Below are 26,199 nucleotides of genomic sequence, written 5' to 3' on the forward strand. Positions count from 1 at the left end.
GGAGATCCCCTGAGGTGATGAGGTTATGGATGGTCTGGGAAATGATTTGGTGGTGGGAGGTGGGGTCATGGTCAAGGGGGCAATAGGAGGAGGCGTCTGCGAGCTGGCACATAAGCACTCAGTCACCAATGTGCACTACAAATCCTGCAAAAATCTTTCAACTTGCCCATATCACCAGAACAAATCCTTCCCTTTACAGCCTCCTGTTTATCTTCAGTTAGATAACTGGAAACATTGTCAAACAGGGTGGGGCTGGAAAAGCACAGCAGGTCAGGCATCATCCTTGGAGCAGGAGCGTCAACATTTTGGATTCCTGATGAAGGGTTTAAGCCCGAAACATTGACTCCTTGGATGCTGGCTGACCTGCTGTGCTTTTCCAGCACCACCCTTTTTGACTCTCATTCTCTAGCATCTGCAGTCCTCACTTGGTCCTAACAACATTGCACTGAATTTACAACAGAAACAATGTAAAGGGGAACATTTTATATTGATTGATTAGCAAGTGGGCAACCAAGTGAATTGGTTGGTGATCTTAGTAGTTAACTGCCAATTATTCTAGATTAGACTGGTGCTGGAAAAGCACAGCAGTTCAGGCAGCATCCGAGGAGCAGGAAAATCAAATCAGGAATAGATGAAGGGCTATTTCTGATTAAGTCTATTTCAGTCTATTCCTGATGAAGGGCTTTTGCCCGAAATGTCGATTTTCCTGCTCCTCGGGTGCTGCCTGACCTGCTGTGCTTTTCCAACACCACTCTGATCTAGAATCTGGTTTCCAGCATCTGCAGTCCTTGTTTTTACCTAACTGTCAATTATTATCTAATTAGTGAATTTTTTTATGGCAAGGCCTTTTCAGAGTCCACTTGCTAACCAGTTAGAACTGTCTTGTATAATATAAAATGTAGTCCTGCTTTGGTATTCTTGTGCATGTCCTGAGGAGTGTTAACAATGACAAGCTTTAATAAAATGTCACTTTCTTCCAGCAATGGGTGTGATTCATTTTAGTCTCCCAAAGACTATCCAAACAAATCACTAGTAGTTGCAAACATGCCAATACTAGCTAATTATAGAAAGTTTATGACACATATATATTTTTAAATAACAATTAGCAGGTTTCACAAGTGCATTTTACTTGGAAATATCCATTAGTCTAAAAAAAAATCATTTTCAGTGCCTGAGGTTTTGTAACGTATGAACGTTGCACAGGATCGACATTTTGCAAATCTGACTTGGCCTTGAAAAGTCTCTCTGTATACATAACAGACCTGAAACCAACCACTGATTTTATTTTTAAAACTTAAGAATAATCCCTGTCCAGCCATTTAAAAAAAATTAATACAACAATATCACTGTCTTTTCTATGTTTCCGACATTTGCTTTGTAACTCCCAGTTATCTTTTCTGTATCGTCTGCAGCCTGGGTCACCAATGTTATTGGAAACCAGATACTAGGAAACACACCAGCATTGTGACAGGAGTCAGGGGTTCCTTACCCATGGGTTCTACTCTTGAGTAATAGCACAACCCAAAGCTAGGAGAGTTATTTTTGAATTCCCTTTATTCTTTCACAGGATATACATAAAATTCTCTGTACAGTCTATGACTTCCTGAATGTTAGTCATGGAGCTGATCGTTCACTAGAAAATGACCCAAAACCTTAAAGCCTTTTGATTGCATTTTCTTTTAACGAAGTCTGTATTTAGTAGGTAATCACTCTTTTTCCATCAGTTTACCACTGTTTAACTGGTAAAGAAAACAATTGAATGGTACCTGACATTACAACATTGGGATTTTCTTCATTACAAAGTGGGCAGCACGGTGGTTAGCACTGCTGCTTCACAGCGCCAGAGACCTGGGTTCAATTCCAGCCTCGGGCGACTGTCTGTGTGGAGTTTGCACATTCTCCCCGTATCTGCATGGGCTTCCTCCCACAGACACAAAAGATGTGCAGGTTAGGTGAATTGGCCAGGCTAAATTGCCCGTAGTGTTAGGTGTAGGGGAATGGGTCTGGGTGGGTTGCTTTTAGGAGGGTGGGTGTGGATTTGTTGGGCCGAAGGGCCTGTTTCCACACCGTAAGTAATCTAATCCAAACTGAATTACTCAGTTTGATCATGTCATTAGCATTACAAAGGCCTTGTACCTTATTAACAGTTATTTTTCGGTGAATGATTTTGATTTTTGTTCTTCAAAATGGATAATTTGGAGATCTGAAATAAAACACAGTACTGGAGAAATAGTAGGTCTCGCAGTATCCATGGAAAGAGAAACAGAGTTAACATTTCCGGACTAATATGATTCCTCCAAGAGTCTCAGAACTGGTTCTTTTGGCACTGCTGTGAAGTTTCTTCAGCACTTAACAGTAATTAGTTTCAGTAAACTTTCACCCAGTGCCTCTCCTGGTCATATGAAACTGGGCTAATAAAAAAAAATCTCCTAATCTTACAAACCTTGTTAGATTAATGCATTCATTCTTTTGAATTGTTATTTTAACTGTGCCTCCTTATGCACAGTGTCAGTTACTGAGAGTTGATTAAAGCCAACACCACAGCCTGTTCTCGAAGCTCAGCTAATGAAAGGAGATATACCAGAGTGGGTCTGCTTAGTGATCCTTTTAAAGTGCTCCTCCGAGGTCAGAGGGCCAGCTCACTCAGTTTGTAACAGGTGTTCCCACCTCCTACCTTGTACTTGGCACTCCTCCAGCTGTCACTCATTCATGTACTGGTTGACTATTTCATCGAGCATCCAAAAAGCCTCTACTGGGGCTCTGTGGATCAGATCCCAGTATGAGAAATGCTACTGTACAAATAGACCAAGAGGTGACTTAATTGAAGCTTTTAATATCAAGAGATTTATTAGGTTTGACATAGAGAAAATGTTTTCTACTTGCAGGTGAAACCAGAAGTGGACCATAAAATGTAAGCCAGTCACAACTTCTTACACAAAGCAGGGAGAATGTGGGACCCATTAACACATGGAATAGTTGAGGTGAATAAGACAAAGCTCTAGAAGCATAATGGCAAAAGGAATAAAGGGATATGTTGATGACTGAGATGAAGAGGTGTGGAAGAAGACTCATCTAGACCAAAAACACCAAACAGACCAGTATGTAATGGCCAGGCTACTGAGGTGTTGAAACATCAACCATTAGCACATGGTATGTTTAACTGAACGACCACTTAGACCAGTCTAGATCATCGTTATATCTCCCAAAACAAAAAACACCACTCACACTAAACTTCTTTATATTTTATTGAAGTTCACAGGGGAGGAACATATTACAAATTATGCAACAGCTTAATATGGAATTGTTACACCTCTACCTGGAATCCTGTCAAACCAAGAATTCCACAGGGTTATTTTACTCAGGGAATGTTCACTTCGCTGTGCAGAGTTTACATGACCTCCAGTGACAGATACTGTTCCTGGTCAGAAAAAAAATGAACTGGGAGGATTTAAGGAAGGAATATATCCAGCTCTTTGCATTTTCAAGTGAGATCCTAAATAGTGTTAAATATGATAAACTACATTTAAAAAAAGATGAACACTTCAGTTCAGCGGTCTGGATTCTCTCAAAAGACATTCACATAACACAGACTAACGAAATTCCAAATTAGATGTGAGGTAATGCAGACATCAACACTTTGGTATGGGGGTGGGATGGCAGTAGTTGTGAGATATGTATCACCCTCAAAAACCCCAAAATATCTGATATCTTGCACACACTTGGAAGATCTTATAACTTTTACAAAGTTCACATATTTTAAAACCTCCAAGAGCCTGGCGCCATTTTTGGGCCTTAGAAGGAATGATTGAAAAAAAAAACTGAATGAAGAGGTAGCTGCTTTAAAAATATAAAATTTTTTAAACCACCATTTTGTGGCTGACTTTGTTCTTGAAACTCGGGCTCTTCTTTGCTCCCTTTTAAATAATCGTAGGTGAAATGGACGGCGGTAATCATCACCACTACAGGACAATCCACATGCTGCGACCACTGTCTGCCAAACGCTTCAGCGAGCGGCCTAGAGAAAAGCCAACATTGAAACTGAATCACCATGAGTGGTCACTGTGCTGTTCAGACTGGGATTTCAATGCAGATCTGGAACTAATGAGACCAGTTACTCACTGGCAGCCACTGAGATTGAAAACCAACACAAACAGAATGGTCATGTGATTATGAGCCACTGGGAGCAGGTTTACCAGGCCTCTGACATTTTGAAGTGTGGGGTGATCATCTGTCCATCCATCCTCACCCGTCCTTATGACAATGGATTTGAAGACTTAATACATGACCTGAAGGTAAAACCCTGTGATCCAACTCTGTTGGAGTGCAGCTATTCAAACCCTGGCGAGCTTTTTGCCCAAGACCATTAACTGAACTACCCTTGTCTTGGAGCAGCTGGCTATGATGTATCATAACTAACTGCAGCACAGAGTGACAGGGCACAGGTATACACAGGTCATTCTACTATAACACACGCATCGTTAATGCAAATTCGCTGTAACACGATTGACGAATTGGGGACATTGTTTCTAAAGTGTAAGCTTTTAAAACGTGTGTTGGCGGCAACGCAATTACATTGCCAACGCTTGAAGCACTGTTTCTAAAACATGATTTTTCTATAATGCGGGGTTGCACAAGAATACAACCATCGTGTTATAGAAGAACTACCTGTACCAGAGATTCCCCACAAAGGACTGTTTTATTGTTCATCAGACACTTCCTCAAAAGATGAGCAAAATGTAAGTGACATGCCCAGAATTCAATTCTGTTGTTAACTCTCACCCCCACCAAGACTCTTTCAATTTCTTTGACCTGCAGAATCAAAAAGATAGCAGTCGTAAATGGTAGTTCAGGCAAAATCCTTCAACCAAGCAATAGGGGCATTGAGACTGTTGGAACTATGTGCTTGCTTGGTGAACTGGAGAAAGCAGGCTACAAATGGTCCCTGGTTAGATCACAGGCGTTGCTGCATTGCAATAAGTTTACACATAGGTTAGGGGCGCACGCACACTCTTGGCACAAAAACATACCTTTATGCAGAGCTTCATTTGTCATTCTGTTGACATTGCGAAAGGTACTTTCAGGGACCAGCCATCTCATTGCTATATCAACACAGCTTTTCCGGAAGGTACTCCAAACACTGCCACTATATAAAATGATTGCCAAGGTGGGAGAATGGGGGAACAGGGGGAAGAGAGAGAGAGAGAGAGAGAGAGGTACATAAGTCTAAATTTTCATTCCAAGGTCTTATTGAATGAAATTCACTACGTAACTTACCTTGTTTGCCCCTGTACCGCAGTTAAGTCACCAACTCCCATAGTTGCAAAGATACCAGTGTTTAGATTCCATGTGCCCTTCAAACAAGTATGATAGGTCTTAGGTCTGAAAAATCAGTGACAGAGTTTGATAATATTTCACAGATACACATTCAGCTTACTAACACAGGATTGTTTTGGGGCACACTCAAAACTAAATTGTAATACACAATGGCTGAGAGTGGGAACATACTGCCAGAGTTACAATGTGGTAGCTAGCCAGAATAGAAAATTTTAGTCTAGAATTCTGCAACTCACTCTTTGAGTGTGAGCTGGTATTCAATAATAATTTTAATGAAGAGGAGAGGATATATACTTAAAGGAGTGAAAACTACAGGGCCTGTGGGAATGAACACAGAAGTAGAACTGATTACATAGGTCTTTCAAAGAGTTGACACAGACACAATGGGCCAAATGGCCTCTGCTTGTGCTATAAGATTCTGTTCTATGTTCTTTGAGGCCAAGGGAATATTGATGTGGACATTTCCTTCAGCTGACAAAAAGGAAACATGATCTGTGAAAGTAGTAGTTTCCATAGATCAAATGAGCTACTGCTCCAGAATGTACTGACTCTACTATCATACGGCGGTTAAAATAAATCATAACACATCCATCCATTCTTATGTATCTGAACATCAGGTTCACCAGGATGCTGCCTGGTACGGAGGGTTCTAACTATGAGGAGAGGTTGAGTAGATTAGGATTGTTTTCACTGGAAAGGAGGAGGTTGAGGGGTGACCTGATTGAGGCCTACAAAACTATGAGAGGTGTAGACAGGGTGGATGGCAAGAAACTTTTTCCCAGAGTGAAGGACTCAATTACTAGGGGTCATGAATTCAAACTGAGGGGGGAAAAGTTTAGGAGAGATATACACGGAAAGTTCTTCACGCAGAGGGTGGGATGCATTGCCAGCAGAGTTGGTAGGAGCAGGAATGATAATATCATTTAAGATGTATCTAGAGAGATATATGAATGGGCAGAGAGCAAAGGGATACAGATCCTTAGAAAATAGGCGGCAGGTTTAAATCGAGGATCTGGGTCAGCGCACGCTAGGAGGGCCGCAGAGCCTGTTCCTGTGCTGCAAGGTCCTTTGATCTTTGAATTTTCTCAGCCATACTAAATATATGACCTTGTTTATATATTCAAATATAAGCTCTCCAACCATACAACTTTCAAGATCACTACACTCCAGTCCTAGCTTCCTTACATTCCGAATCAATATCGCCCCCCACACCATGGGCAACTGTGCCTTCAGAATCCCTGGGCCTTAAATCCTTCTCAGCCTGTCCATCTCCAAAGATGCTCCTTAAAACCCAGCTCTTTGACAAAAAAATTAAGTTTTGGTAAAGCTTCTGTAAAGTGCTTTGGAACATTTTAATTTAAAGGTGAATTGTGATTACAAATTGTTACTTGCTGTTTACAGCTCAGTGGTTTCTCAATTCCTGAAATCTACAGTACTATATAGAATGGACCTTCTGTATTGCGTTCCTATATTAAACATGTCTAAACTTGAATCATACTCACTCATTATGACTTGGTTGCAAGAAAACCAAACATAGAAATGGACAACCAACTAACATTACATGTGAAGAGGATACTGACTGATTGGAGGACGTTTGGCATAGGGATGCAGCAGGAACTGCTGTCAGTCTCAGTTGATTTAATTCATGCTTTTTGTCCACCCTGTCCATGCCACACACCCTTCTCTGCTCCAACAAAAACAATGCAAGCATACCCAATCTTTCTTCAACTTATATTTTCCACCCCTGGTGAATCTCCTCTGTATCCCCTCCAGTGCAATCACATTCTTCCTGTAATTCAGATCTGGCAAGTAGACTTTGACTCATCAGGGTTTTCCATGGGGAAATGTGGCAGGGATTGGCAGTCTCCCTAACACCATCCTCAGTGAAAATTGCACACTATTGCAGTTTGGTTTCTTGCAAAACAAGCAACTTTGACTTTTTGAGTCTTTATAGCATTAAATTCTGTTACACCAGGAAATTAATTATTAGGTTATTTACAACACAAGCAGGAATAGAATAGAGCTGGTCAACTCTCTCCCAACAAGGTATGCAAGCCCAACTTCAGAGCAGAAGTCCGACAGCAGCTTCCCAGCACTTCCAATTCTGATCCAAGCCACCTCACAGCGCCAGGGACCTGGGTTCAATTCCCGCCTCAGGCGACTGACTGTGTGGAGTTTGCACATTCTCCCCGTGTCTGCGTGGGTTTCCTCCGGGTGCTCCGGTTTCCTCCCACAGTCACAAAGATGTGCGGGTCAGGTGAATTGGCCATGCTAAATTGCCCCTAGTGTTAGGTAAGGGGTATATGTAGGGGTATGGGTGGGTTGCGCTTCGGCGGGTCGGTGTGGACTTGTTGGGCCGAAGGGCCTGTTTCCACACTGTAAGTAATCTAATCTAATCTAAAACACCCACAAGGCAGACTGACAATCTAACATCAACTGATGCCAAACTGAGACTGTATCTCTACAAGTACGGGCAAGAACTACCAACTGGGCTCAAATTCATTGCAGATTCCACCTTTAGAAGTAACAAAGCTAGAAAACTTGTATTTCATCAGCCTGGACTGGATCTCGATCCCACAGCTGGAAAGGTCAGTGTGGAAACCTACTCAATAAATCCTGAAAGGAACAACATTTCAGATTTCCCACAGAAATTAAACATATAATGCAAATCCAACAGGTCTATAAGTGAACAGCACACACACAAAGTTAATTTCCCTTACCTTATTTGCCCTTCTTCATCAGAAGGGTAAGCCAAAAGTAGCAGTCCTATGTTAATGATGACATGGTTGGTTATAGGGCACACCTTGAAATAGAAACAGATCACTATCATACTGATGTTCATGACAGTCCCAAAATCCAAGGAAGCAAGAATTCAGTGCACTGTAGTTAGTCTGAAATCAACTGGTTTAGGGGCACACCTTTCCAATTTGCCAAACACAGCCTTTTATGAAGTCAGTATAAAGATATCCAAAAGACTATTTAGTAGAAAAGGGAGCATGGGTTGGGGGCACTTATGGGCTGGATTAGGGGGTTAGGGGTGGGAGAGGGAGGATTGCAGGGATGTGTGTGGGTGGGTGTGCACAAGGGTGGTGTGTGGGTGAGAGTGTGGGTGTGGGTGCTTAAAACAAGGAAATGCTAGGACTTTAAAGAAAAATGTGACCTTCCAGCATCTGCTGTATTAAAATCAGATTACTGATCAGTAACACTACTCCTACAAACTCAAACTTATTGGGCCTTCGTTTTGTAGCCATCTGAAAGCTTTTTAAATTTATCACACTAGAAGAAATCTACACAGTTTCTAGTTTCCTCCTTATTTAGATCAATTAAAGTAACAGACTACGTTACCCCAAAAGTCCCTCAATCTATAAACTCAGCACACTAAGAATTACTGTGAAGCCATGTCCTACTCCAGGCTGTCCCAAAACACATTGCTTGTCCGGTCTAAATTTACTTACCTCGAGAATGACAATATCGTAGTCACTGAAGGAACAGTATCGCTTCGACCAGGATGCATCATTCCTGATAATCTCATTAATGACATATTCGAAGTCAAGTGTCAGCTGCTCCACAGTGAGGTACTTGCCCTGGAAATGCACAAGATAGAGGAGATGGGTTGCCAGGGAATAGAGAAAGGCCAGGCACAAGACAGTCATGTATCTGTCTTAGCCATATGTCACACTAAAGAGATTCCTCTCATGGAAATGAGAAGTGGTAAACATAAATCCACCCTCGCACCCCACTCCCTCCTCTCAATACAGCAACCTTGATTACGCAGTAGGCAACGTATATCAGCATACATTCACGCCAGACTGCAATAGCTGCGCCTCACTGAATAGCCCTCTCATCCAAGTCAGAAGGTTGTGGGTTCAAGTTCCACTCCAGAGACTTGAGAACAAGGAATGCAGGCTGATAATTCCAGTTCTGTACTGCAATATGTATATCTGTAAAGATATACAAATTCTATGCAATACAGTTTAATTATTCACAATAATTTGTTCACTGATATAGCATATTTACCACTTTTTAATCACAAAGTCAACTCAGCCCAGAATGCCCTCATCTAATATTCACCAAGAGAAGATGATAAACTTGGGACCATAATACTTACAGCCAGAAGCAGACAGTAATAAAGGCGATCTACTTTCGAGCTGTGCCTGTTATAGTGCAGTATTGTCACTAGGTACAGAATACTGATACTTCAGAAATTTAGAGCTGAAAATGTGTTGGTTAAAGCGCAGCAGGTCAGGCAGCATCCAAGGAACAGGAAATTCGACGTTTCGGGCATAAGCCCTTCATCTTCATTCCTGATGAAGGGCTTATGCCCGAAACGTCGAATCTCGTGTTCCTTGGATGCTGCCCGACCTGCTGCGCTTTAACCAGCAACACATTTTCAGCTCTGATCTCCAGCATCTGCAGACTTCACTTTTTCCACTTCAGAAATTTACAAAAGAAATGCACAAATTGAAATACTCAAATGTCATTCCGTTCCCAGCTGATAGTACAACTGGACAAGTCAGATTCCAACATGAAATCTGGGCTGATTGATCATTTTTAAAAAATATTAATGTGGTGGTCATTCACCAAACATCTCATAAGGCTGCAAAGTTTCTTTAACAACAGAAAAGAAATTTATTACGTGAAAGACAGCAACAAATATAGAAAACCAAGCTATCTAGATACAGCACATAGTTAGAAGAGTTTCAATCACCCAGCAAAGCAAAGATTTATGCCGTCTTCCAACACAATCCATTACAGAGACTCAAATCTGGTGAAATTACCCCTATCACTACATCAAAACTCTGGTTCAACTTAATGAATTCTCCCAAGCCCTTTCCTGTGAACTGCCAAGTCTTCTTACATTAACCCACAGTTTTTAAACAATCGCAGATTTCTAACCAAACACCCCTGGTTTGAAAAGTTCACAAAGTAAGCCTTTCTACCGTCTTGTACTCATTTCCAGGTGGAAAACTATATTTGTATCCGAGTCTGGTCTGGTTTCCTCTGAGCTGTGCAGAAAGCTTTCAATCTCTGAATTTTCAAAGTTAAAATCAATCCTTGATTATTCTGAGCTGAAAAACAAGCTACTGGCCATCAATGTCAATGTTGTAAACTAACATAGCAAAAACAACTTTTCATTAACACTCCAAAGAGGTCCCTATTCTCTCCTCGCATTTCAGATTAAGTCACTGATTCAGAAGGACTGCCTGACCTCGTTATTTCTTTAAAAAAACTCCACAAAATGTAACCCACCTATACTCCACTATTCTAAAATCCAAAAAACACGACAAAAAAACTCTATAATTAATCACACACTTCTCGTCACAACCACAATTCAAATTATTCCCATCAAGGACCACTGATGAACAAATTACCAGTAACTCACTACCGGCAAGGCAAAAGACCACCTTTAAACAAATTTGCAAGAATGAAATCTTTAAAACTTTCACTGCTAACCTCTTTTCCATTTCAGTATTACACACCCCATCTTGGTAATCATTGTGACAACACACCAGGTTGCTGGACAGTGCCTGCAATTAGAGCACGCAGTGGTTTACCACTTTGTAAGGTACTGCACCAATAGTTCTGTACCCTTTGCACTTTGCCAGGGATTTATTGCACATTGGTTAAATTACCTGATATAAAGCACTTTCTTTAACAGGTTTCAGATTCCTTCCCCTCAAGTCAGTCACTACAAAATGCAGTGAGATCTTATCATCATACCCTGTGAAAAACAAGATCTGCTTTAGTCTCCCGTCAACAAATTCCTCTGATAGCAAACTAATTATTCACAAGTTGCAAGATTAAATAAATCCTTCGAGATCCTCAAATCACACAATTAGGTAAACATTTTCTTCACATAAACAGAGCTACACTTCCTCAGTTTAATCCTTTGATGTAACACATGCAAATATTAATGACACAATGATGCAAACGAGCTAAGATGCACCTACTGTTGCATCAGAATCATATGGAAGATGAGCTATCCGAATGCACGGTGATGGGTATGGAAGCCAATGAGAATGTGCTGCTCAGGCAGCTTGAAGATGGAAGTGAAAATTTCTGTGGTTAACAGATGGCTTGCAAAATTGACCCTTTCACTGCTTGAACATAGTGATTTTGAACTGAATAGTGATTTTGTTGCCAATTACTTGGTGTGACAATGTTTAAAGATTAAGGAAACTTACTTAATAAGTAAAACCCACATTGTTTCCTCCTGCCTGTAGCTCAGCAAACTGTCAAGGAAAGTTATTGCTAGCATTCCAACATGAGGAAGCGACTCTTTCCTTTTTGGAAATGGGCAAGATTTGGGAATAGTTGGATATTAAAAGAGAACTGGAATTAAGCAATGATTGAGGAAGAAATGGAACACCAGAATAAACCCAAACATTAATTCAAAGTCTGGTCTGTGACAGGCAGGAAGAGCAAATGAAACTGGATGAAAATTCTAGCTCATCAAGCGTTGGAGTTAAATTCCCAACACTGTGACAGCAGAAAATGTTCTGCACAGTGATAAGTGGCTTTGCTGTGTTTCGCCACAGCTCCCAATAGACACAAAATTCAAAAGTTTGTGAGAAGATTTGTAGCTCGGGTGCTCGTTGTTGTGGTTCTGTTTGCCGAGCTGGGAGTTTTTGTTGTAAACATTTCGTCCCCTTTCTAGGTGACATCTTCAGTGCTTGGGAGCCTCCTGTGAAGCGCTTCACAGGAGGCTCCCCAGCACTGAAGATGTCACCTAGAAAGGGGACGAAACGTTTGCAACAAAAACTCCCAGCTCGGCGAACAGAACCACAACAACAGACACAAAATTGTCCTTAACACAAAAACAAACTGTTGCTGCAGTAGAAGTGTTCTCGTTCTGCTTCTGAGATGTTGCTGAACAACACTCATTCAGAGCTGCTTAAGCACCCAGTAACTAAGGACATGCGGTGTAGGGAACAAGTAGGTTGCCTTAAAAGGTGCACACGTGCAACCCTGTGACCACATGGGTGCAAAAGGCTGGCCGCACACAGCAAGGAGGAGTTAGCAACAGCATTGCTTAATAATCCTGCAATCACTTCAAATGGACCAATCTCCAGCACCTCCACCAGCACAACTGCAGCAATTCAAAAGAAAATAGTGAAAAAGAACAAATCTGGAATGTTGGCATTTAAATTAAAGACAGGATGCTAGATTTCACAGAACGGGAATTGTCCTGAGAGATTTAATCAGCAGCTGGATCTGCAGAAGTGTCATTAACTCCTGCCTACAAAAAAAAGCTTTTCACATTCCAGAGGGCTTCCTAGTGAATGAAGAACTTTAATGGCAATTACTGCTGTAGGGAAATATGTTAATTGACTTAGATATAGTAAGATCCCACAAACACCAGGAACTGATTGGTCGGAATCTGGTTACATCATACTCACCAAGTCTCACTAAGGTCACAGGGCATTCCTCAGCTTTACTGAGTGCAAGTGCTGTAGGACCTCACACATCCCCGAAACATGCAGAAGGGATCTTGGTGAGCTGCATTCAAAGGGCAGCATATCTGAAATATGGGATGACCGTAGTACTATGCTGAGAAGTGTGTGCTCAAGGTTCAGGAGTTAAACTTCAACACACAGCATTCTGAATTGAGAGAGGTAACACTCACAAAAGAATGGTGATGATTCCAATGAAAGAATTGAGAGTTGTTTGAATTAGTGCTCACAATTACCAAAAGGCAATCCCATTGATTTCAAGCACCCTCCAATAATACCAGAGTGGTGTGAGCAAGGAACTGAGAGCAGGTTCTCTGCTGACTCATCATTTTGAGATCGACAGTGAACACATCACCAGGGAAGAATCTTGCAAAGGGCATTCTGACAAGGAAAGCAGGAAAAACTAGTGGACAATCACAACATTATTGCAAATTAATTAGGCAAACAGTATCCTGACAACCAAAAATTGAGGCATAAATAATATTTTAACACTGCTACATAACTCACCATCATCGTCATCTGCAGCCATACCAGAAGGCTCCAGAACATAATGCAGCTTTATATAGTTCACATACCCAGGCTCTGTTTGTGCAGTTTCATGGTGTTGGCTGCTAGTATTGTTCATTGTACCTGTCTCACACTGAATCAACTCATTTGCCGTTTCAGTCCTCAGTTCAGCAGCAGGCAATGCACCATTACCCAGTGCAGGATTCCAGTGCTGTGCAGGACAAGAACATCTCAATAGTTGTAAATGTGAATGCTCAGTGTTCAAGGCAGAAGCAGAGGTGTTTGCAACACAACTGGAACACTGAATCTCTGACTTTGTTTCAGAAGAACAAGAGGAGAGTGTGAAATTGGACAGCTCACTTCTCTGCGTACCAAAGACCTTGTGACAGTCGTCTGTGGTGAGCCCTTGTAGAACACCTTCCTTTGGATTGGAGCCAGCTTGGCTTAAACTACCCGATACTTCTGTGGTGTTGGTGGCAGCTCTCGCTCGCCTAAATATGTCAGCTGCAAACTCCTTCGCTTTACCGGCAGCAGAGGATCGCTCACCATGGGAAGTGTTACATGCTGCCAGTCCACCATGCTTTGAGCTTTTTATTTCCCAGCTCAGCATTTCCTCAGGACAGTATTCAGTGTGCGCACAGCTGGTTGGGTCAGCTTTGTGTAGGATGCAGTTTGGCCCTTCATGGCTGGATGAAGGATGACTTGGAGCTTCACACTGATGATAACTCGACATGACATCATCCATCACTGGCGATATAAGATTAGGATCTAGCTCAGAATGACCTGGAGGTGCAGTGTTTTCACTACTCTTACTGTAGAGAATCTGCCCTTTCTCATCTGAAACACAGAAAGCCAAGACAGAACAGTTGTCAAGTAAATTTCAAATGAACAGCTGGTTAAATTAGCGCATAAACTTTACTATAAAAACACAGGTGACCCGACAGATATCTCACTCTCTTTAATCCTGTGTTTCCTTCTGGTTATTTTGTCTCTACCAGTGGCTAGAAGGGTAGGAAGCATTCTGTCATGGTGTTTCAGCCAGAATACGAAGCAGCCTTGATGGACCAGTGGGATCTGTTGCTCTCCATTATTTTAATCAATCAGGTGAATTTCACCAACATTGCTGCATTAGTTGAGTTCAGTTGGTTGTGGCAGCTAAGGCATAACAATCAATCACAGTGGCCTCAGGTTGGACAGGAAAGCCAATGACGCTGGTGGAATTCTACACAGGGTGGCTGGGTTCAGATTGGGGACGTGACTGGGGTTACAATGCCCAATAGGATAGAGGTGTATTTATACCTAGATTCTAAAGAAACCAGGGAGAAACTTTATGTGTATTGACAATCATTAAGAGGGTGGAGTATAGCAAAGATTTGTCAATACATTTAAAAAACACAACTGTGGTTCTCCTATGATAAAATCTTTACAACGACAGCATAACTTTGACATCAAAAGAAAAACTCCTTCCAATAATGGCATTGGATCTGAGAACGCATTTTAATACCCATTCAAAAGTTAGGCACCTTCAATACCAGTGGCAGTGTCATCTCAATCTTGCACTCAGGTCTCAGGGTTAGGATTTGACCAATGGTCATCCCAAGTGTTGCTAACGAGTTACAGATTACCCTTAAGTAGATGCCCAGAGCCAGCATTGGAAATGGCTGCTTCAGTGAACAGAGAGGAATATTTCTGCCTGAATTAAAATAATTTGGACCCTTTTTTGTACCTGTGACTAGCTCATTCATACGTACTGTCTAGGTTCCTAAATCAACAGTCATGGCATACCTGTTGTGTTGACAGATATGGCACAGGCTACCAGAGAGTAGCTGGTGTTGAGTAACACCACTCCATCTTTCTTGAGCTGAAAGGCAGGCTGAAATGTGGGGAAGGGATACACCACCTGGTACTTTGTGTGAAGCATGAAGCCATGCTGTAGACAGTAGGCATTCTGCTCATCTGCAAAAGACACAATAGCAAGTTAGGTCTGAGCAGAGTGAAGTATAACAGCTTTAACAGACATCCTAATGTGAAATAAGTATCTTTCTTCATACCTGTGCTAAGCAAAGCCATATCCTTGCAGTCAGGACAGAATGCAAATGGCGGTGTAGCAACTGTTGTAATATAAATATCTCGATCATTCTCATCACTCATCACCATGTTTATCAGCAGATCATTCACTGAGCGGATACTGCATTAAAAGAAAACAGAACTTTGATTTAATATAATGGGATGAAAATATTATATATTTAAAACTTTGCCGGAGGAAGGACAAAAACTGCACCCATACCCCTCCCAATCCCACACCTAACACTCAAAACAAACAAGTCAGTCAGTCAGTCACATATCTCTGTAGTATGTGGTAAAGGGAAAAACAGAGACAGGAGAAAAACACACTGCACAAAAAGATACCAGAACAACAAGATTCCACAAAAAAGAAAAATGGGTTAGTTTGCCTTGGGTATGTTGTTTTAGGAAGAAATATTGACTAGGGTAAAAGGGTAACTCCTTACTTCAAACAGCATTAAACGCATTAACGTCAAGCAAGTGGAGTTAACAACTCAGTGGATATTTGCGCTCCAGCCTCCTGAGTGGGATTTGAACTGACAGCCTTCTCACTCAGAGGAAAACGTGCTTCCCGCTGAACCACATTTAACAATTGACTCCAAATCTCAGCAGGTTTGCTGCAGCAGAGGAGAAGGTTGAAAATTTTCAGAGCAGCAGCTTCCAAACAAGCTAGAAACACCAACTGCTGAAATATCACTTCCACTGAAACAAACATTTCAGCATTGCAGTCAGGAAGGATATAGACGGTGCAGTGGACTGAGATTCATCAGAATGAGACCATGGCTGGAAGATCAATTAAGCCCATAACAGAGAGGCACCACCTTAATATCTGAGCTAGGCTGTTCCGGATGAGTTCATTTCACACAAATAGTCATGGGAATCTGGAACTTGCTCCTCACAAAGCTGGGGGAGTCAATGAAAATTTAGAAGTAGAGTGATAATTTTCTAGTAGGCAAGATAACCAAGGAACATGCAATCAAGGCAGGTAGACAGAGCTAATACAAATTAGCCAGGATCAAATGTCAAGCTAGACAGGCTGAAGGACCTCCTAAATGTTGGCATGAATACTCACTTGAACCCAAATACGATAAGTTTTGAGGGATCGCTTGGCCATTCACACACTGTGAGGTACAAGTCGCTGTACACTTCCTGATCTTTGAACAGGTGCACTTGCCTCACCTAAAGTTCAACAACAAAAATATTAAAAGATTTGCTTTTTCTTGTACAATTGAGTACTCCAGAATGTGAATGTTTCTAAAATTAGTATGCGGTCAAATGTAGCAAGCATATATATATATGCACAGACACGTGGGAACATGATAAGTTCGTAGACGAGATGAGATTAGATTAGATTAGACTTAGATTAGACTTACAGTGTGGAAACAGGCCCTTCGGCCCAACAAGTCCACACCGACCCGCCGAAGCGAAACCCACCCATACCCCTACATTACCCCTTACCTAACACTACGGGCAATTTAGCATGGCCAATTCACCTGACCCGCACATCTTTGGACTGTGGGAGGAAACCGGAGCACCCGGAGGAAACCCACGCAGACACGGGGAGAACGTGCAAACTCCACACAGTCAGTCGCCTGAGTCGGGAATTGAACCCGGGTCTTCAGGCGCTGTGAGGCAGCAGTGCTAACCACTGCGCCACCGTGCCGCCCACAATGTGAGAGATGTGAGAGATATGTGAGAAATATCGAAATATCATGGCCGATACCAAGTCTGCCCTTAGCAACAGATTTTAAAGAGGTAGTGGCTATGGATTTAATGGTATGGGATAAAGAAAAATACATTTTCATTTTACGTTTTGAAGATTTGGAAATCAGATTTTATTTTTCAATAATAATACACAGGAAAGATAGGAAAATAGCTTGGATACAGGAATGAAAAAGTGAATGGGGACTTGACTTGGACCAGCGACAAAATTTAACACCAATAATTGGGGAGGGGTTTTGGCAGCACAAGATTGTTCACCCACAAATTGGGGATTGTGTCCAAATATGAACATAATAGTTCTGACTACAGCAGCAGAAAGCCCTTTCAGCAATGGGGTAGGTGAAAGGAAATATGCAGTTATAAATGAATGATTGATTAAAATTTAGCAGATCAGCCAAACTATAAAATATCATCTGCACTAGTGTTGGCTGTCCATGCTAAGGATTTGTTGTAGATGGCTGCAGGATACAGTCTTTGGCATGAATTCAGAAGTTCCTTTGGTGTTAAGTGATCAGCCCTCAGCTTGGGAAGGTTTGAAAGTAGATTGATGTTTATAGAGCATTTGAATGCACTGTATGCAGGCAGAAAGGCTTTCATTGAAGGTGACGTCTCAAAGAATTTGGCAAATCTTAAGGCCATCAGAAACCAGTTTCAACCAGGAAGATAAGATTTATTATACAAAGAGAGGGTCTTAAAGAATGGAAAGCCCTGGAGATTATTGGTAAAGACAAAAAGATAATATTGGAAACCCCACAAATCAGACTGTTCACGTACACTCATCAATGTTACAGATTTGCAGAGAGGAGACAATTACCTCTCATAACCAGTGACTGCCCAGCTAGGAGGATCAAACTGCTGCAACTGACAGTTTGCCTGATGACAGACAGCTCAATTCTGATCATTAATGATGCCATTAGCCCTGAAGGACAATTACCAAAATTGGCTACTAAGTCAAATATTTACCAGAAGGGGCCTAGTCAATGGAGAAATGTAACCATTATAAGAGCGAGCAGAGATGGCCACTGGAAAATACAAAAGTTGAATGATGAGCAGGTGGTTAGGTCCATGGATTGCAAACACGAAGTACAAAGATAGATGGCAGGAAAATACAGTGTCAGCTCAAATACTGGGTCCAGGAGTGAACATGCCCTTGCAAAGAGATTAAGATAAGAAGAGAGATGATCAAATTGTAGCAGCCCAAAGAGAAATAGAATGTAAAACAGAGAGTGCAGTTTAACAAGGACAAAATTGATTGCACAAACTAGGAAGACTCCCAGGAACAAAAACCCATGCAATCAGGAAATCTTGGAGCCCTCCAGCAACCCACAAGTTACAACATTTTCAGAGAATGGAGAAATCTCCAAACTGAAATGGGTGGACAGCAGCAGTCATCGACCTCGTTGTGTTAGTTTGTTCCTTTCTTTGTAAAGCACAGTTATGCATACTGGAAAAAAATATCAGAAACTTGGAAGAGCAGAAAAAAGAGAAATGTAATAGATTTTTGCATGTTTCGTGACTTAATGTTATACACTGATTTATTTATAGGAATCTCCTTTATTCTCTTTATGCCCCATCTGACCCTCAAACCTCTCTTTTTCCTGCCTGTTTTTAGAGACACTTCTTAACCTTTCTTTCTGCCAAAGTTTTCATCATCTGTCTCAATACCTCCTTTGGTGACTCAGTACAAAACTTTGTTTGATATTTGTTTCTGTGAAACATCTTCAACTTCTAATAGTTTAATGGCACTTGATCAATCCAAGTTGTTATTAAGAAACTAAAACTGATCAACACAAGGCCATCAGACAGAGAAAATGGACAATGTCAAGACAAAGGGGTTCAGCGCTGGAGTTTAGAGTATTCTTTCTTTACAAGGAAACCTTTGATACACACCTTTTTCAACTTGTCATGGATGTTGAACTTCCACCAGTACAGGTAATACACATAGTATGGTAACTCATCGATATCCTGCTCTGGTACATCCCGAGTGTAGGACAGCACATACCGACCACATTTTGTAAAGCCAAGGAATATGTGACTGCGGTAAGGGAATGGGAACAAGGGAATATGGAGACAGATTAAACTACAGAAAGTAAAAATGAACGTTACAATTCCTGATTAATAGGAATGAGCTTTTCAGACATCCAAAATCCAAGAAAACATTCAGACACATATGAAATCTACTTGTTCAAGTCTAACACCAATGTTTGGGTGGGCTGCCTAATTTTTCTCTGCCTTACCTGAAAGCATTGGTTAGGAGAAAGTGGGGACCGCAGATGCTGGAGATCAGAGTCAAGACTGTGATGCTGGAAATGCACAGCAGGTCGGGCAGCATCAGAGGAGTAGGAGAATTGATGTTTCGGGCATTCCTGATGAAGGGCTTATGCCCAAAATGTCGATTCTCCTGCTCTTCGGATGCTGCTCGATCTGCTGTGCTTTGCCGGCACCACACTCTCGGCTCTGAAAGCACTGGTTGTTTAATCAAGTGTAACTCCACACAGTTGCCCTTTAGTTACTTTGCTCATGAATCACCGGGAGGAACACATTTTCTCCATTCAACTTCGCTTGACAAATTTCATTGGGTTATCATTGCATTGAATGAGATTGTGTGTGTGTGTGTGTGTGTGTGTGTCAGGAGAGAGTTGTTACATCCTACAGTAATCATTTTGTGCACGTGGAGAAATAATTATTTCTGTCAAACATAAGGAAACTGAGATGTATTGCAGCTTAGGTACTTCTGCCCAAATGAAATCATTTTCACTCAGCACAGACCAAGAAATGAAACCTCCCGATCTGCAAGGCTTGTTTGATCAGGCCATCCGTTTATATAACGAATGGTAGAATAGGCTTCAGGGGCTGAATAGCATCCTTCTGTTCCCACATACCCATGAGTTAAATTCTCTGACCCATGAGGAAAACCATTTGGTTGTGCACTTTGAACATTTCTACATCATGAATAACTGAGTCAAATTGCACAGATAGGTGGTCAAAATTCAAATCCAACAATCCTGAGGACATGCAATAGGCTCCCAGTAGATTGCAGCCCTACCATAAACACAATGAGAGAAACTACAGACTGCTGAATTGTTGCCTGTCACGAACCCAGTGAGTAGTTTTGTGGAGATTGGAGGTCAAATCTGAAATTAGAACGTTACTCATTATCTTTATCATAGTCTGCAATTTCAATGGAGCACCCCAGCAAGGGAAAACCATTCTGTTCAGAAACTTTTGCACCACAGAGGCAAATAATAAAAATTTTGATATTAAGAGCTAAATACTGCAGAGTTTAGTTCAATCTCCTCATATATGCTATGAGTACTAGAGCAAAACAAATGCATTTGTCTGAAAAGTCCTTTGCAGAGGCCTGCCTAAAATGAAGGGTTAACGCTTCCACACACAATGGTGCAATGTTGCAGGTGAACCCACTGGTATTTCACAGAATAACGGCAAGAGCCTGGAGCCTGGCATTCTCCTCAAGCTAAGTCAATGAATGATCTCAAAACTCTTCTTACATTTAAAACAAAAGGTTGAAAAAGCCAGAACGAAAATATCTACTGACTTAGAAAATAGTTCACATACCCAGCTAGTAAAAAATCATCATCCACAATATTCTTCAGGGGAACGCAAAGAATGGGAGGCAAATTTTGAAACATTCGGTGAGAGAACTGGCCTGTTATCTGTCAAAGAAAAAAAAGGATACATTTGTTTGTTGCCATAAGAACACATGATAATTGGTACTCGTTTGGATAAGAACTGAATTCAAATATTTTACCTGCGATTTCACATAGCCCTTCACCTAACCCAACCAGATAATGACAAACTGCTTGGTAAAAGAAAACATCACCCATTCACTTAAACTGGGACTGTCCATTCACTCCTCATCATGACCCCCTTATTAGAGGGCAGAATGATCAAGAAGATTCTGTCAGACCAGAGTAAACTGTTGGAACTTCTAAGCTCAGCTTTTAATTAATAAATTAATAATCAATGCAAGTATAAGCTGCAAGGGCATCCTGATTATGCCAAGAGCAATTCCCTGCTGTAAAGTCATAATATTCAATTCCTGGTTATGAAACAAACTCCTTCATAGTCTTTGTGCCCATTAAAACCTGGATTAAGAATCAATAGAAACCTCTGACATATTTATTAGAACTGAAAAACGTTTGGAGCAAATCATCTCCCACATCTAAATGGTCAACTCCTCACTCAAAAATAAGTCTGGAGAAGTCTGCTAATTTAAAAATTTTCTTCATTAACCTGCCAATAAGAAAATTTAGCCTAAAGTTCTGCATTTATTAAAATTTAAACCAGTAGGTAATTAAGAAAAAACTGCTAACCAGTAAAACAACTTGATGGGAAAATAAAAAGATACTGCAAGCCTATCTTTTTTAGAATTTATTCACAGGATGAATGTGGGTGTCACTGGCTGGGAAAGTATTCAATGACCAGTACTAACTGCCTTCCCTAACTGCTGCAGTCCTTAGAGTGTAGGGACACCTACAATTAGATTACTTACAGTGTGGAAACAGGCCCTTCGGCCCAACAAGTCCACACCGACCTGCCGAAGCGCAACCCACCCAGACCCATTCCCCTACATTTACCCCACCACCTAACACGATGGGCAATTCACCTGACCTGCACATCTTTGGACTGTGGGAAGAAACCCACGTAGACACGGGGAGAACGTGCAAATTCCACACAGTCGCCTGAGGCGGGAATTGAACCCAGGTCTCTGGCGCTGTGAGGCAGCAGTGCTAACCACTGTGCCACCGTTGGGAAGGAGTTCTAGATTTTGACTCAGCGACAATGAAAAAATGACAAAATATTTCCAAGTCAAGATAGTGAGCACTTTGGAGGAGTACGTGCAGATGGTGCAGCAACATGCTGCCCATGTCCTTCTGGGTGATATGGGTGGTGGGTTTGAAAGGTATTATTGAAGGAGCCTTGGTGAATTTCTGCAGTACATCTCTATACTGTATTTCACAACTACTGGGATGTCCCATACTATTTCACAACTGATGCAGTTATTTTGAAGCGTAATCACTGCAAGCAGAAACGAGTACAGGCTCAGCAAGATTCCACAAACACTTTTACATGCACGTCGCACTATGCAACTGTGGACGGTGACAGTGGGCTCCAATTTCTTTGCAGCACACGGCTGACCAGGAAACTCTTCAACCTTACCACCTGCCACTGGCATCTGTTAGAAGGATTTACAGATTGAAAATCAACCAGTTTGGCCACATTATGGACATACCTTCCTTAGTCATCTATTCTGGAATGGGATTTAAACCTAGGGTGGGGAAAGAGGCACGCTACCAAGACTTGCCACTCAAAAACCACTCAAACTCATTTTGCAAAGAAAGGACTTAAACTCTGGCTCCAGAGGTGAACCACTATTATCTCAGCCATTGCACTACTCAATGCTGAATATTTGCAGCAGGTTATAGAGTCATTTCATTTTTGATGTGCAGAGGCAGATCCAGAATCCATTCTACATCATTAACATCCCATTAACAGTGACCCAAATATGTAATTAAGTTAATGTCTGGTGGTACTAGCTAAGAGAAAATGATAAGATCTCAGCACCTCATGTTTGTACTGTAGCATCAACATGAACCAAAGCCTGGTTCAACACACCCTATGCAAGACGACACCTTTGACAAAGTGGCACTCCCTTGGTGCTACCACGGAATGTTGTTAGCTAATTTGAGTACTCAATCCCAGAAATACTTTCCAGGCCAGCTTGCAACCGATGGAGCCAAGCTAATGAAGAGGATGTAATAAGGCAATGATCAGAGGATTATTAATTAATTTACTTACACCTTACAAGGTACACAGTGCTCGAAATACTGAGGGCATATTCTAGTCATGGCACTTAATGATTAATTTTCTTTGGCACAATTCAAAAACATTCTGTTTTTAATGACAATCTACAGCACAGAAACAAGCTGCTTGGCCCACAAAGGTATTCATGCTTCACACAAACCTCTCAGCTCAACAGCATATTGCTTTCTCCGTCAGGTGTTTATCTATTTGAATAGATATATATTAATATCTCAGCCAACCCATGTAGAGCTGAGTTGAAATGCCTTGTACAAATTGAAAAGAGCCAAATCATTCTCAGATTCCGGATGCAACCTGGCCAACTATTGTTAATTGAGAGTAGACTGAGAGGGCAAAGTGTTGGAAGGGGTCATTAACCGTGCTATTAAGCAGCACTTACTCTGCATTAACCTACTCACTTAGATTAGATTAGATTAGACTTACAGTGTGGAAACAGGCCCTTCGGCCCAACAAGTCCACACCGACCCGCCGAAGCGCAACCCACCCATACCCATACATTTACCCCTTACCTAACACTACGGGCAATTTAGCATGGCCAATTCACGCTCCTGGCTTTATTACCTCCTTGGCCTAAACATGAATTTAAGAGGGTGAAGTGAGAGTGAATGACTTGTGATCAAGGCAGCATTTGAAAGAGTGCGCCTTTAAGCCTTAGGTCAATGGAAATTGATTTGATTTATTGTTATCAAATGTACCTAACTACAGTGAAGTACAGTGTTTCACAAGCAGTACAGGCAGACCATAACATACAATGACATACAGATCATAGGATACTTCAACACAACGAGGCATACAATTTACAGCTGCACAGAAGGTGAACAAAAGCAAAGCCAACATGAGATTTGAAGTTAGAGATGTCTATTCAGCTGTCTATTAACAACAGGGAATAAGCTGTGTCTCGAACCTGTTGGTGCATAGGAGTGACCTTACTAAAGTCTACTATCGTGCGAGGTATAGATAAGGTGAATGACAAGGGTCTTTTCCCGGGGGGGAGGGGGGGCTGTTCAATACTAGGGGGTATATTTTTAAGGTAAGAGGAGAAATATTTCAAAAGGGAAAGGAAAGTTTTTACAGTTGTTCATGTGTCAAATGCCAGAGAAAGTGATGGAGGCAAGTACAGTTACAATGTTTAAAGGACATTTGGCTAAGTTAATGAATAGGGCGGATGTGGAAGAATATGGGCTAAGCATAGGCAGATGGAACTAGTTTTGGTAGGGAACATGGTCAGCACTGATTGGTTGGACAAAAGGGTCTGATTCCATTCTGCGTGCTTCTAATAACTGGATGGCCCCAGAAAGACCTGATCTCAAAACTGGAATTTTTGTTTTCAAATGGAATACAGGGAGAACAATCCATCTAAATACAGAACTGGCTCAAAGACAGAGAATGGTGGTGGAGGGTTGTTTTTCAGACTGGAGGCCTGTGACCAGCACAGTGCCACAAGGATCGGTGCTGGGGCCTCTATTTTTCATCATTTATATAAATGATTTGGATGAGAGCATAAGTAGAGTTAGTAAGTTTGCAGATGACACCAAAATTTGACGTGAAGTGGACAGCGAAGAAGTTTATTTTAGGTTACAACGGTATCTTGATCAGATGGGCCAATGGGCTGAGAAGTGGCAGATGGAGTTTAATTCAGATAAATGCAAGGTGCTGCATTTTGGGAAAGCAAATCTTAGCAGAACTTATACACTTAATGGTAAGGTCCTAGGGAGTGTTGCTGAACAAAGTGACCTTGGAGTGCAGGTTCATAGCTCCTTGAAAGTGGAGTCGCAGGTAGATAGGATAGTGAAGAAGGCGTTTTGTATGCTTTCCTTTATTGGTCACAGTATTGAGTACAGGAGTTGGAAGGTCATGTTGTGGCTGTACAGAACATTGTTTAGGCCACTGTTGGAATATTGCGTGCAATTCTGGTCTACTTTCTATCAGAAAGACGCTGTGAAACTTGAAATGGTTCAGAAAAGATATACAAGGATGTTGCCAGGATTGGAGGATTTGAGCTATAGGGACAGGCTGAACGGGCTAGGGCTATTTTCCCTGGAGCGTCGGAGGCTGAGGCGTGACCTTTGTAGAGCTTTATAAAATCACGTGGGGCATGGATAGGGTAAACAGACAAGGTCTTTTCCCTGGGGTGGGGACGTCCAGAACTAGAGGGAATAGGTGTAGGGTGAGAGGGGTAAGACATAAAAGAGACCTAAGGTGCAACGTTTCACACAGAGGGTGGTACGTGTATGGAATGAGCTGTCAAAGGAAGTGATGGAGGCTGGTACAATTGCAACATTTAAGAGGCATCTGGATGGGTATATGAATAGGAAGGGTTTGGAGGGATATGGGCCGGGTGCTGGCAGGTGGGACTAGATTGGGTTGGGATATCTGGTCAGCATGGACAGGTTGGACCGAAGGGTCAGTTTCCGTGCTGTACATCTCTATGACTCTAGTCGGGGTTGACAAGTTTAAAGAATAATAACACAAAAATAACGATGGAAGCAAGTGCAACAAACAACTTTCCGTATTATACAACACTGGAGCAGTGATTTGCAGTTGAAATGAATTGAAGCAATAAAACATGATGGGGGTGATCACAGTTTATGGGTGCTCTAGACGATTTGCAGTAAACTGCAATGTAAATGACGCACTTTAATCAACCCTGGTCAATGGAAAGTGATTAATTATTCTATTTTGGTGATTTTATTTGAGGATGATGCTGCTGTAGGTGAGAGGGAGATTTGTTTGGGGTTATTTCCACCTTTCCTTCCCCACCCCCCTCCGTCTTACTGGGGGAGGGTGGGATTCACCCGGCAAAATGCACATTTGTTATTAACTGAGCCCCCATTCCAGTACCTTGAGCCGGGATAAATTCCTCAGGACATTGCTTTTCTTCCTCGCAGTCGGGCGCTTGTTCCAGCTCGGCGCCATCTTCTTTCCCCTCCCCCCCCACACTCCCCGGGCGCCACCTAACCTGCTAGGCACGGCCAGGACCTGCTTTCTATTGGTCGACCCCGCCCCCATTTCGCCCTCCCATTGGACAGCCGCACGTCCATCAGGCCGGCCGCCAGCGAGTTTGGTTGAGAGTGCAGGTCGCCCCGGTTGCTAGGGGAGCGCCCCCTGCAGGACCGGCGGCGCACTTCGCCCTTTGACGCACATTCCCTCAACCCCCTCTCCTCCCTTCACCCTCACCCCCCCTCCCTTCACCCTCACACACCCCCTCCCTTCACCCTCACACACCCCCCTCCATTCACCCTCACACCCCCCCTCCCTTCACCCTCACCCCCTC

The 26,199-nt window shown here is 42.0% G+C and overlaps 1 protein-coding gene across 1 annotated transcript; it reads right to left on the reverse strand.

Annotated features, from left to right (window-relative positions):
* Nucleotides 1-2,876: 2,876 nt before the first annotated feature.
* dcaf15 (DDB1 and CUL4 associated factor 15) lies at nt 2,877-25,851 on the reverse strand. Its single transcript, XM_060855132.1, has 13 exons — nt 25,767-25,851; nt 20,658-20,755; nt 18,972-19,116; nt 16,432-16,538; nt 15,347-15,483; nt 15,081-15,251; nt 13,296-14,132; nt 10,968-11,056; nt 8,790-8,918; nt 8,055-8,137; nt 5,275-5,379; nt 5,028-5,143; nt 2,877-4,015 (listed from the first exon to the last, which is right to left on the reverse strand). The coding sequence occupies exons 1-13, from the start codon at nt 25,839-25,841 to the stop codon at nt 3,960-3,962; spliced, it is 2,148 nt and encodes a 715-aa protein (XP_060711115.1). The 5' UTR covers nt 25,842-25,851; the 3' UTR covers nt 2,877-3,959.
* Nucleotides 25,852-26,199: the final 348 nt, after the last annotated feature.

This window comes from Hemiscyllium ocellatum, chromosome 45, assembly GCF_020745735.1.
Source record: "Hemiscyllium ocellatum isolate sHemOce1 chromosome 45, sHemOce1.pat.X.cur, whole genome shotgun sequence".
In the NCBI taxonomy this organism is placed as follows: domain Eukaryota; kingdom Metazoa; phylum Chordata; class Chondrichthyes; order Orectolobiformes; family Hemiscylliidae; genus Hemiscyllium; species Hemiscyllium ocellatum.

Bases quoted from the DNA above. Each gene is read 5' to 3' on its own strand.
- dcaf15 (XM_060855132.1), bottom strand. From the start codon at position 25,841: ATGGCGCCGAGCTGGAACAAGCGCCCGACTGCGAGGAAGAAAAGCAAT. The intron at 20,756-25,766 runs GTACTGGAATGG...TTTCTTTGACAG, and splicing joins GGAATTTATCCCGGCTCAAG to ATAACAGGCCAGTTCTCTCA. The intron at 11,057-13,295 runs GTGAGTTATGTA...TGTTTTTCACAG, and splicing joins GGCTGCAGATGACGATGATG to GGTATGATGATAAGATCTCA.